At 43.8% G+C, this 12,410-nt stretch overlaps 1 protein-coding gene across 3 annotated transcripts in view; it reads right to left on the reverse strand.

The window, feature by feature from the left end:
• Window positions 1–8,348, reverse strand: part of LOC144682218 (uncharacterized) — a 135,927-nt gene extending 127,579 nt beyond the window's left edge. Inside the window, exons 1-2 of one of the 3 annotated variants that reach the window (XM_078544635.1) lie at window positions 8,217–8,348; window positions 7,400–8,090 (exon numbers count right to left, since the gene is read on the reverse strand). In XM_078544635.1, coding sequence (XP_078400761.1) covers window positions 7,400–7,882 — 483 coding nt within the window. In that variant the 5' untranslated portion in view covers window positions 7,883–8,090; window positions 8,217–8,348. The remainder of the gene's footprint in view (window positions 1–7,399; window positions 8,091–8,216) is intronic. The other 2 variants (XM_078544634.1, XM_078544636.1) reach the window with 2 other exon arrangements.
• Between the last annotated feature and the right edge of the window lie 4,062 nt (window positions 8,349–12,410).

Genomic DNA, 12,410 nt, shown 5'->3' on the forward strand with positions numbered 1-12,410 from the left:
ACCATACAGTGAAGAGCTTTCTCCCCCTCAGATTCCAGAGAAAATTCATGGGTGAGGATGGGGCTAATTTTACTGAAATGCTTCAAGAACTTATAAATATTGATTCATAAACGCAACATAGGATATTCCAATCACAGGAAGTTTGAGGGAGGGGCATTTAAGATGAATCTCAGTTGAGGGATGAAATATATTCAAATCAATTTTGTCACCCAGTTTCAGCATCAGCCACTACCAGTTCAAGCACTAACCCCTCCAACAATGTGCCCCGGCACTGGTCTCTGAGGCCACCCTTGCTGTATCAATGGAATTTCTGTCCCTCTATTACCAGCAGCCACAAACCTCAAGATCCCTTATAGCAAGAGTTGGCTACTCTAGAGTTGAATATGGAGCTATTTAGGTGCCAATCACCAAGAATTGGGCTGAAATCTCTGCAAAACAGCTTGGCAAGTATCATGATGTTAAAGACTCTATATAGATAAAGGGTGTCAGTGTTGAGTTGCAAATTATTTTACATAGGATCTTCACAGCCAAAAAGGTGGTAGAAATATTTCTCCCATCAGTTGGCTTCACCATTTACTATGGGTCTTATATCAATATTATTCATTTTGGGGGAATATTAATTCATACATGATCCTACTTGGACAAGTTATCGAGGAACTCCAAAACTCAATGAGACCAAGTTTCTTTGGGGAGGAGAAGAAAGCAGATAGGTGGAGGAGGTGGGGCATGTGGGAGGGGGTAGGGGTTGGAGAATCGGTACAGGCTCAATTTTATAGGTATGAAAACCTATTAGAGATATGAAATTAAAAAGAACGCAGGACGTTGCAAAACACTTCAGCCGATGAGGTACTTTATACCTGAATCCTATCCCCTACCAAAGCACTTTACAGCTAATGAAGTTATTTTGAAATACATTCACCTTTGTAATGTAGGAAACATAAGTCAATTTGGACCAAGCAAGCTCTCAAGCAGCAGTATGATAATGCCCAGATAATTAGGTTCTCATGATGTTGGTTGAGAGATAAATACTGGCTCTGGACATCAGGGATAACTCTCCAAAGAATTATCTACTCTGAAAGTGCCATTGGATCTTTTAAATTCTCCTGAGAGCAGCAGCCAGGCCTTTACAAAAGAAGGTAACTCCAACAATGCAGCACTCCTTCAGTATTGCACTGGAATGTCAGAGGTTTTTTTGCTCAAGTTCTTGGATGAGGAATTGAACCCACAAACCTCTGACTCAAGTGTTACCAACCAAGCCACACTTTTGAGGCCAAAAATATGTTGATGTTAAAATTATGCCACCAAGAAAGTATGTTGGAGTGTATAGCAGATTTACTTCTGACTAAGCTAAACCCTTCAGGAAGCTTCAATGGGCATAGTGACATTGTGTAAAACCAAACTGGTTATTTCCTCTGTACATAAAACTGTTGCCTAATGCATTAGAATATTAATGACTTCTTCATCTCCCAATCTTGAGCAGTGCATTAGCATATTGCTAGTTCAATCCTACTAATCCTTGCAGAGGGCAAAACAGTTACGTTCCTAGAACAAACATTGTCACAGTTCAATAGTACATCACAGCCCAGCACTAATGCTTAGAAAAATGTATCCAAGTATTTTATTTTAGCAGAGACAGCTTTAAAATTGAGAAATAGAGGTCCCAGTGGAATACCACCAAGGACAGATGAAGTAGTGGTAAATAATGCAAAACTGGAATTTTAAGTAGCTTGTAGATTTTAAGAGGAAGAGAAGGCTAGGTACAGTAAAAAAAAGTTCCACTCTTGAAATCCTGGAAAGGAAATTAAAAAGAAGAACACGGGATGTTGCAAAACACTTCAGTCGATGAGGTACTTCACTGCAATGTAGGGGAATATGGCAGGCAATTTGTGCTCAAAAACAGTAATAAGACAAGTGACCAGTTTTTTTTTAAAAGAAAGGAATACTGATTGAAGGATAATTGTTAAACAGAATATGAAGTAAGGTCCTCTTTTCTTCTTCAAGAAGTGCTATGGCATCTTTTGCATCCACCAAGGGTGCAAACACAGCCTTTGTTTAATGTCTTATCTGAAAGGAGTGTGATACAAGGAGAACAAAGTACATGCATTACAGCATATCTACAATTCAGAGGGGAGTGAAGTGTCAGGCTTGGCTTAATGATAGGATGTGCGCCTCTGAGCCAGCAGGTGGTGGGTTCAAATTCAAGAATAGGCACTTGTATCACAATCTAGGTTGATTCACTCCAGCATTGTCAGAGGAGCTTTACTTAGCATGAGATGTCAAACCAAACTCTGATCAGGAGAGTGTAGAGCAAGGGAGATCTCAGTGACCTACCTCTTCTTGACCAACAACAAAATGGATTAACTGGCCTTTTATCCCATTTACTGAATGTCAAATCTTGCTAATATAAAACTGTAGCTACACAACAACAGTAATTCATTACAACAAAAATACCTGGAAAAACTCAGCAGGTCTGACAGCATCTGTGGAGAGGAATACAGTTAACGTTTTGAGTCCGTATGACTCTTCAACAGTACTAAGGAAAAATAGAAAAAAAGAGGTGAAATATAAGCTGGTTTAAGGTGGGGTGGGGCAGGTAGAGTTGGATAGATGGCCAGTGATAGGTGGAGATAGCCAAAAGATGTCATAGACAAAAGGGCAAAGAGGTGCTGATGGCGCTGATATTAGCTAAGAAATGTGCAAATGGTGACATTAAGGGTAGAAAGCAAGACGAGCAAGGTACAGATAGCCCTAGTGGGGGTGGGTGGGGGGAAGGGGCCAAAATAGGCTAAAAGGTAGAGATAAAACAATGGATGGAAATACATTTAAAAATAACGGAAATAGGTGGGAAAAGAAAAATCAATATAAATTATTGGGAAAAGGGGAATCAGAAAGGGGGTGGGGATGGAGGAGAGAGTTCATTGATCTAAAGTTGTTGAACTCAATATTCAGTCCAAAGGCTGTAAAGTGCCTAGTCGGAAGATGAGGTGCTGTTCCTCCAGTTTGCGTTGAGCTTCACTGGAATATTGCAGCAGGCCAAGGACAGACATGTGGGCATGAGAGCAGGGTGGTGTGTTCAAATAGCAAGCGACAGGGAGGTCTGGGTCATGCTTGCAGACAGACCGAAGGTGTTCCGCAAAGCGGTCACCCAGTCTGCATTTGGTCTCTCCAATGTAGAGGAAACCGCATTGGGAGCAACGAATGCAGTAGACTAAATTGAGGGAAGTGCAAGTGAAATGCTGCTTCACTTGAAAGGAGTGTTTGGGCCTTCCGTCAGGGATCATTCCCTCCGGGACACCCTGGTCCACTCCTCCATCACCCCCTACTCCTCAACCCCCACTTATGGCACCTCCTCATGCCCACGCAGAAGATGCAACACCTGCCCCTTCACTTCCTCTCTCCTCACCGTCCAAGGGCCCAAACACTCCTTTCAAGTGAAGCAGCATTTCACTTGCATTTCCCCTAACTTAGTCTACTGCATTCGTTGCTCCCAATGCGGTCTCCTCTACATTGGAGAGACCAAACGCAAACTGGGCGACCGTTTTGCGGAACACCTGCGGTCTGTCCGCAAGAAAGACCCAAACCTCCCTGTCGCTTGCCATTTTAACACTCCACCCTGTTCTCTTGCCCACATGTCTGTCCTTGGCTTGCTGCATTGTTCCAGTGAAGCCCAACGCAAACTGGAGGAACAGCATCTCATCTTCCGACTAGGCACTTTACAGCCTTCCGGGCTGAATATTGAATTCAACAACTTTAGATCTTAAACTCCCCCTCCCCCCATCCCCACCCCATTTCTCCCCCTCCCACCTTTTTTTTCAATAATTTATATAGATTCTTCTTTCCCCACCTATTTCCATTATTTTTAAATCTAAAACTAAAACCTTGTTAGTCTGCCCACCCCACCCCCACTAGAGCTGTACTTTGAATATCCTGTCTTCCATTCTTAATTAGCACTTTTCTTAGACAAATATCACCACCTTCAACACCTCTTTGACCCTTTTGTCTGTGACATCTTTTGATTATCTGTTCCTATCACTGCTTATCTCCACAATCACCACACCCTCAACGTCTCTCTTCCCCCCCCCCCAGCTCCCCCCACCCCCCTTAAACCAGTTTATATTTCTCCCTTCTCCTAACTATGCTTCAGTTCTGCCGAAGGGCCATGAAGGCTCGAAACGTTAACTGATTTCTTCTCCGCCGATGCTGCCAGACCTGCTGAGTTTTTCCAGGTAATTCTGTTTTTGTTTTGGATTTCCAGCATCCGCAGTAGCTTTTAGCTTTTTTGTTTTTATGTTTGGGCCCTTAATCCATTGTAATTCATTGCCTGTGAAGAACTTTGGGATATACTGATAATGCGAAAGACACTATATAATTGCAAGTTCCTCTTGGAGTCCATTTGGAATGAGTTAATTAGAACCTTGTAGCAGCACAGAGTATGTTTTGGGGGCTGGTTAGAAAATAAAATGAATGACGCTGGCTGCAAAGTGCCAATAAAATAAAATATAATACCATAACAGGAGGCTAAATCTCCATAAGTTTCACGCTTCAGTTTTACAAGGCAAGACCACAGAGGGTTATCTAAATAAAATATTGGAAGCTCAAAGAAGAAAATAAAACTGGCTAGAATTATGGCTTGCAATGCTTAGCCAGAACTTACACACAAAACCTTAAAACTGTCCCACTGTGCATTTAGAGCAGGGCATCGCATAGCATGGCCCCTTTTTAATTAGATATTTTCCTTAGGCTCGAGCTCAAAATTTTTGCACCACAAATTGCAGGAAGTGCAATCCGATAACAGCACAGCAAGCTCAATAAGTCTTCTGGGACCATGGTGAATGTTCAAAGCAACAGGGTATCTCCTTAACTAATAAGGTTTAAGAAATAAAAAAAAACAGGAACAAGGGGATAGGGAATTGAGTGAAATCAGTCAAATTAGATACAGAAAGGGAAAGATAGACTGAATTAGGAGTGGTGGTGGTGGGGGGGGTGGCGGGGGGAGAGAAATTAAATGAAATATTTTAAGCTCTTGAAATCCACAGGAATGAAACTCCACAACTTAAAATTGTTCCCTTTCCCAATTTCAAAACTCTTATCCATGTTTTCAAATTCTTCCCTGGCCTCAACCCCTCCTTAACTCAGTAATCTTCTCCAGGCCCACAACTCTCAGATATCTTGTGCTTATCTAATACTGGCCTCTTGAGCATCCCCAATTTAATCTCTCCACCACTGGGGGCTATGCCTTCAGTTGCAAAGGCCCTAATCTCTGGAATTTCCTCCTTACACATCTCCACCCCACATTCCTCCTTTAGACATTCCTCAAAAATCACTCTTGGACCAAGCCATTGGACAGCTGGCTAAGTTCCTCTTTATGTGGCTGAGTGTTATATTTTGTTTTATTAGTGCTTCTCTGAAGTAATTTGGGACTTATTACAGTGAAAGGCATTATAAATATTACAGTAAAAACATTACACAAATGAGTTGTTCTTGTTTCTAGGCTGAGGAAGAGTGACATTGCAGGAACTTAAATCTCATCATAAACGGTTCTTATATTGTCAGATACCTGCCCTAGCTTCCTGTGAAATATTTACTGGCCAAATGCAGCAACTTCTTGAAACTCACAGGAATATGGTCAAAGAGCTCCCCTATTCACAAGGTTAATGGCAGAGTAGCACAAACCATTCAACAAATTGTGATGATTTGTAACTCACGGAGTCTCTTTTTCCTCCTGCACATTAAACCCACATTTATTTCCCAACAAATTCTACATCACAATTCTATTGTGTTTCCAGCATTTGTCCTTTTCCCCACTACAGAAGAGCGAATTGATTATGAACACAATGAATTGCTCCACTAGATAGCTATGACAATGCATGAACAAAGTAATATACTGAAATCTCAATATAATGATGATGTAGCAAATGCAATTGAACATTTTTTTTGCTTTATATCCATTCATGGGATGTGGGCATTTCTGGCAAGGCCAGCATTTGTTGCCCATCCCTAATTACCCTCAAGGTGGTGGTTATGAGTCACCTTCTTGAACCGTTACTGTTTTCCCTGGCGTTAGTACACCCACAGTGCTCTTAAGAAGAGAGCTCCAAGATTTTGACCCAACAACAGTGAAGGAACTGTGATGCATCTTAACTAGCTAGAGATGAACATAAATACTGCCACTTTACTGTAAATAAGTTGAAAGTTATGCTTTAAGAGAGTCTTATAACATGAGAAAAACAGCACATTTTGAATGGGCTTATAGCATGGAGAAGTTTGAAATTAACTGAGCAAAAACTTGTAAAGAGTGAAACATCAGCATTAAAGCAGGGCATAACTTTTACTAGCAGAGAAACCTTGCATAGCGTCACAGGACATCAGAAGAAATTTAGGCAGTTGGTGTGGGTTACAGCAAAGATGGAGTCATAGCCCAGGTCAAATAAAGGGGGGAGGCAAAACACATCCAGTCAAAATCACCCCATGCCCTCAGTATCAGACTTGGCACTGAGGGAACCTGCAGATAGGGCGCACTTAACATCTACTTTGCCTGCATGCACAGATCCCAGAACAACTCCTGGTTTAAAATAGATTTTAGCTAATCTGAGAGAAGCAATGCTGCTGAGGCTTTATAAGGCTCTGGCCAGACCACATTTAGAATATTGAGAGCAATTTTGGGCCCCGTATCTCAGGAAGGATGTGCTGGCCCTGGAGAGGGTCCAGAGCAGGTTCACGAGAACGATCCCAGGAATGAAAGGCTTAACACAATCCAGTATATGTGGCAGTGGTTAATGAGCAAGACAAGTGTGACTTGTACCGAACTTATCTTTAAAAACAAAATGATAATGTGGTTGTCATCTTATAAAACAAACTGGGTTCTATAGTCACAAGACAAGAACATGGCAAGGATATAAAAAAAGTGCCTGTGTATTGAAATATGAAATTTTTAAAAAAGAAAAATTGCTAGTTTAAGAATAATTGAAATAAAAGGAAAGAAAATCGGAACAGAAACCAACGTGTCACATGGCAAGGCCACTTGGCATTACAATTGAATCAAATGTTTCAGATTTTAAAAAAATGTCAACAAGACTTCACCATTGATAGTTTAACTTTTTTTGTAAGGGAAACACGGCTAATTTACACACTCCTGGAGGACCCCCCGTAAATATTATCTCTCTCTCTCGGACCCCAAGAGAACATGAAGCACACTTTAAAAGACCAACTTCTTTGGGGGTTGGGGGTAACGCAAGGAGAAAATGCTTTAATTAAGAAACATCGAGCAGTGGGTGTGATAGTCACCAAATCTGTCATCAATTAAGGGTCCCATGCACTGACCCCCTCCCCCCAGACTGACAGTCTCCCTTCTCGGCTGTAGATGACTAGTAAGCGGTGACCAACCTTTTGCCTCACTTACCTTGGTGCCCAGGTGGATCTGGATGTCCATCTCCTGTTTCCTTTTCTCCAGGAGGCTAAGCACGTACTCCTGGAAGACCCCGACCTTGGTGAAGAAGTGCTCGTTGTGCCAGCACCCTTCCATGTTATCGAAGTCCACGCCGAGCCCCAGGAGGAAGCGGACGCTGCCGGGGTCCAGGGCGATCTGCTGGGGTCTGGCCAGCAGCGCCGTCCGGCTGCGCTCCTCCAGCAGCACCAGGCGCTGCACTTTGCCCGAGCGGGCGGCGATCAGAGCGGCCGTCAGCCCCACGGGACCCGAGCCCACGATCAGCACCCTCACCCGGGCTCGCCACTGCCGGTAGCCATCGACGCTCACTTTCAGCAGGACATAGACCAGGACCGCCACCAAGGTGCTCAGGGCTGTGTCATACGCTAGAGTCTCGTACTCCTCCATCGCCCGCGTTGTTACATTGAACCAGCCCTTGTTAGTTTCAGCGCATCGCATGTCAATTTCAGGAGGAACCCAGCGCTCGCAGTGTCTAAGCGCTCTCTCTGTGTGTGTGTGTGTGTGTGTCTGTGCCTCAATTGCAGATTCTACAGAACCGCTCCAATTTCTTGGCTTCTCTGGTAGCTAAGGTAACTCACGAATGAGACTTGAGAGAAAAGGTAAACCTCACTGCGCTTTCTTTCTATCTCTCTCTCTCTCTCTCTCTCTCTCTCTCTATCTATCTATCTATCTCTCTATCTCTCTCTCTCTCTCTCTCTCTCTCTCTATCTATCTATCTCTCTCTCTATCTATCTCTCTCTCGCTCCCTCTCCCTCTCTCTTTCTCTTTAAACGTCAACTCTTGCTGACCGGAGGTGTAAAACACCAGCTGACGCATAGACAGCCTTAACAAACTTTCAATGAGGGGTTTCAGTGCATTCAAACTCCAGGCACGAATGTAAAATCCACCATTCGAAGCGATCGATTGGCGGAATTGAACCCACTTGCAAAATTACGTTTCTTTTCACGTCACCTGGCGGTCATGAAGTCAGGCGATTAAAAGACCAGTGAGGAATGTTAATGACAGCCCTTCGCCACCCCTCTTCTTATCATCACTGGATGTATTGCAAAATTCTGTGACACTTTGTGTTTTAAAAATTCTAGTGTTTTTTTTTTCCCCCCCCTCTGCCCGGGAATGTGGTGGTGGAGGCAGGTTCAATCGAGACATCCAAGAGGGCAATGGGATGATTATTCAAATAGAAACAATGTGCAGGGGTTACGGGGAAAAAGGCAGGCGACTGGCACTAAGTGAAACTGCTCAGAGAGCCAGTGCAGACACGATGGGCCGAATGGCCTCCGCCTACACCATAGCTATTCTGTCATCCTCTCTCGAATTCATCCGAGATTCTCAACAATGTTTCGGAATTATTCCCAGTGGGCGCCACTTGCACCAATTCAAATCTGTCCGGATGTTAGAAGTGGACAGGCCAGGGTGGCAAGAATCACAGATTCACAGACCAGACCCCTTCTGAAGCCCAGTATGTATGCATCATGTATCTAACCCAGCCAGGCTAGTTTGCCAAGAAATGTTATACTTGCATTAGGATTCCAAAGGGCTTGCTTGCACAGAGATTTCACAAAATTATATGCTCCAGCTAGCTTAACCCCACAGGTGGGAGATTTTTTTCAATTCATTAATACTGTTGCCTACATCACTGTCAATGTGATAGTAAATGGTTCCACGCGAACTGCAGCTATACCACTCGGGTGATGCACCGTCCAGTGGGGCTGGTATATGAGATTAAGGGGAGGGGAGGGAACAATGGGAGGAATCCCAACATTCTCACAGAAGGAAAAACCAGGAATTTAGAATACCGGTCCAAACTGGTCTTGTATACCTTAAAATGGAACACCATTAAAACCTGGGGATTTAGAATACTGGTCCAAACTGTTTTTTGCCCTTCTGGCTGAGAAGATAAGAAGCATGTCCCATGTTTTTTTTTTTGGTTTACTGTTTCATGGGATGTGGGCATTGCTGGCAAGGCCAGCCTTTGTTGCCCCTCCCCAATTGCCCTTGAACTGAAAGACTTGCTAGGCCATTTCAGAGGGTAGTTAAGAGTCAAGCACATTACTGTGGATCTGGAGTCACATGTAGGCCAGACCAGATAAGAACAGCAAATTTCCTTCCCTAAAGGACATTAATGAACCAGATGGGTTTATACAACAATCAATGATTGTTGCTGCAGTCCCCATTACTGAGACGAGCTTTATATTCCAGGCTTATTGCACCTCCTTCACCACCCCACCCCCATGACCCTCTAACACTAATAGATTGACAGTTCATTATCTTGCACACCACAGTTTTAATTGCATCACTGTGACGTGCAAACGGTTTCAGTGATGTGAAACTTTATTGGAGTGCTGAGATAATGGTGAGCAGAAAGGTGTTAGCCATGGCTCACCTGCTAGCGCCTATGCCTCTGACTATAAGATTGTGGGATTCAAGTCCCCACTTCAGACACCTGAGCCTAAAATCTCAGCTGAGGCTCCAATGCAATACTGGGGGAGTGCTACACTGTCAGAGGTGCTGACTTTCAAGTGACATGTTAACCTGAGGACCCTCTCAGATGGATATGGCATCTCTCATGGCACTATTTCGAAGAGGAAGAGGGGAGTCCTCTCCAGTGCCCTGTCTAATATTTATCCTTCAACCAACATCACTGAAAACAGATTATCTGGGCATTACCACATTTGCAATTTTTGAGATCTTGCTGTGCACAAATTGGCTCTCACTTTTCCTACATTACAACAAAAACCACATTTCAAAAAGCTAGTTGGGTTGTAAAATGCTTTGGGACAGCCTGAGATTGTGAAAGTTGCTATATAAATGCAAGTCTTTCTTTCAGATGGAGGCAATAGCAATTAAGAATACCTTTTGCTTTAGGAGTTTTACAACAGGAGTGAATAGTTGGAAATCTGTGCAAAGCTTTATATATATATATTTTATAATTGATTATTTTACTCAAACAATTTTGCCCCTTCAGTTGAGAATATAGGATAATGTAGGCTGCAGCCTCCATCATCACCGTCATGAGTTCCACGTCAGAACATGGAAATCAGGGGAAAGTTGGCATTGCATGCACACCCTATTTGTGATGCACAACGTCAACTTCACATGATCTTTTCTGCCTGTTCCTCACAAGAAAGAAACTGTTTAGATGGAGCTCCACCTATTATGCCCGCTGAGAACTGACAAAGTTCGTCTAGCCTGGGCAAACAAACTCAAGGGAGTGGCAACCACAGAATGGTTCTCCATTCATTGACATTCCCTTAAAGCAGCTATGCTTCACTTGTTAGGGCCAGGCTCCCTCACTGAAAAGTATTTGCCTTGTCTGGAGAAAGTGTTAATCAGCAAAATCTGTTATAAATATACAAGCTGCCCAATTATATATTTTCACCTTAATTACATCTTATAGGTGGGTTATTTCACACAAGTTGCCTTGATACGGATACAATAAATAGCACTTTAAATAGATATGCAGCTCCCACAGCGCAACACCTCCTTACATCCTGAAAAAGGTGGGCCATTTTCTATCCTGTGAGCCTCCTCTAGACAAAGGCAGACATAGGTAATAAAATTCATCATTGCCTCCAGTGTGTCAGTTCAGCCTTCAGCCGACAGAGGAAAGGGGTATTTGAGGACCAGGATATCAAACCCAAAACTGAGGCCATGGTTTAATGAGTAGCGTTGATCTCCGTGCTCCTATATGATTTTGTGATTTGGACAACCTACAGCAGGCACCTCAAAGCACTGGAGAAATACCATCGGTGGTGCCGTTGCAAGATTCTCCAAATCCGATGACAAGAAAGGCAGTCTAGCAGCACTGTCCTCTCCCAAGTCAACATGCTCAGCATTGAGGCGGTAATCACACAAAACCAGCTCTGCTGGGCAGGAAATGTCACTTATATGCCTGACACCAGGCTCCCAAAATAACTGTTCTACTCAAAACTTGGTCACGGAAGGAGCCGCCAAGGTGGACCAGAGGCTCTGACTTTTGATACGTTCCGGTTGGGGACCAGTAACTTTTTGTTTAAGGTAGACAAAGTTTGCGATCCAAGAGAATAAAGCTTCAAGATTCCATGGTTTTTGAACCAAAAAAATAAACTTAACCATACGAGGTCAGAAAAATGAAACAATTTACAACATCTATCCGATACTAGCATTCAGGATTAACGGTAAATGTGAATTAACAGGTAAACTGTGGTCGAACACCCGCACTGCACATTGGGCTGAAATTTATGTGCCATGGGCAGGCGTGTGCCCAACCTGATCGGATGTAAAATTGTGCCAGAAGATGTCGGGTGAGCGTCCCAACGTCATCGCGCACCTGCGCGATATTTCGCTCGGCAGGCGCCAGTGAAAGTCTGAAGCGCCCGACGACAATTAAGAGGGCAATTAAGCCCATTAACGGCGCAATTATAGGAAGGATGTGATTGCACTGGAGGGGGTGCAGAGGAGATTCACCAGGATGTTGCCTAGGATGAAGCATTTAAGTTATGAAGAGAGGTTGGATAGACTTGGGTTGTTTTCGTTGGAGCAGAGAAGACTGAGGGGCGACCTGATCGAGGTGTACAAGATTATGAAGGGCATGGACAGGCTGGATAGGGAGCAGCTGTTCCCCTTAGTTGAAGGGTCAGTCTCGAGGGGACACAAGTTCAAGGTGAGGGGCAGGGGGTTTAGGGGGGAATGTGAGGAAAAACTTTTTTACCCAGAGAGTGGCGAGGGTCTGGAATGCACTGCCTGGGAGGGTGGTGGAGACGGGTTCCCTCACAAGTATCTGGATGAGCACTTGGCATGTCGTAACATTCAAGGCTTTGGGCCAAGTGCTGGTAAATGGGATTAGGTAGGTAGGTCAGGTGTTTCTCACGTGTCGGTGCAGACTCGATGGGCCGAAGGGCCTCTTCTGCACTGTGTGATTCTGTGAATTGTCTCCGATTTTTCGTGGCCTGTCCAACCTTATGGCTGGCGAACGGGCGAATCATCCAGG

The sequence above is a fragment of the Cetorhinus maximus genome, chromosome 6, assembly GCF_964194155.1.
Source record: "Cetorhinus maximus chromosome 6, sCetMax3.hap1.1, whole genome shotgun sequence".
NCBI lineage: Eukaryota > Metazoa > Chordata > Chondrichthyes > Lamniformes > Cetorhinidae > Cetorhinus > Cetorhinus maximus.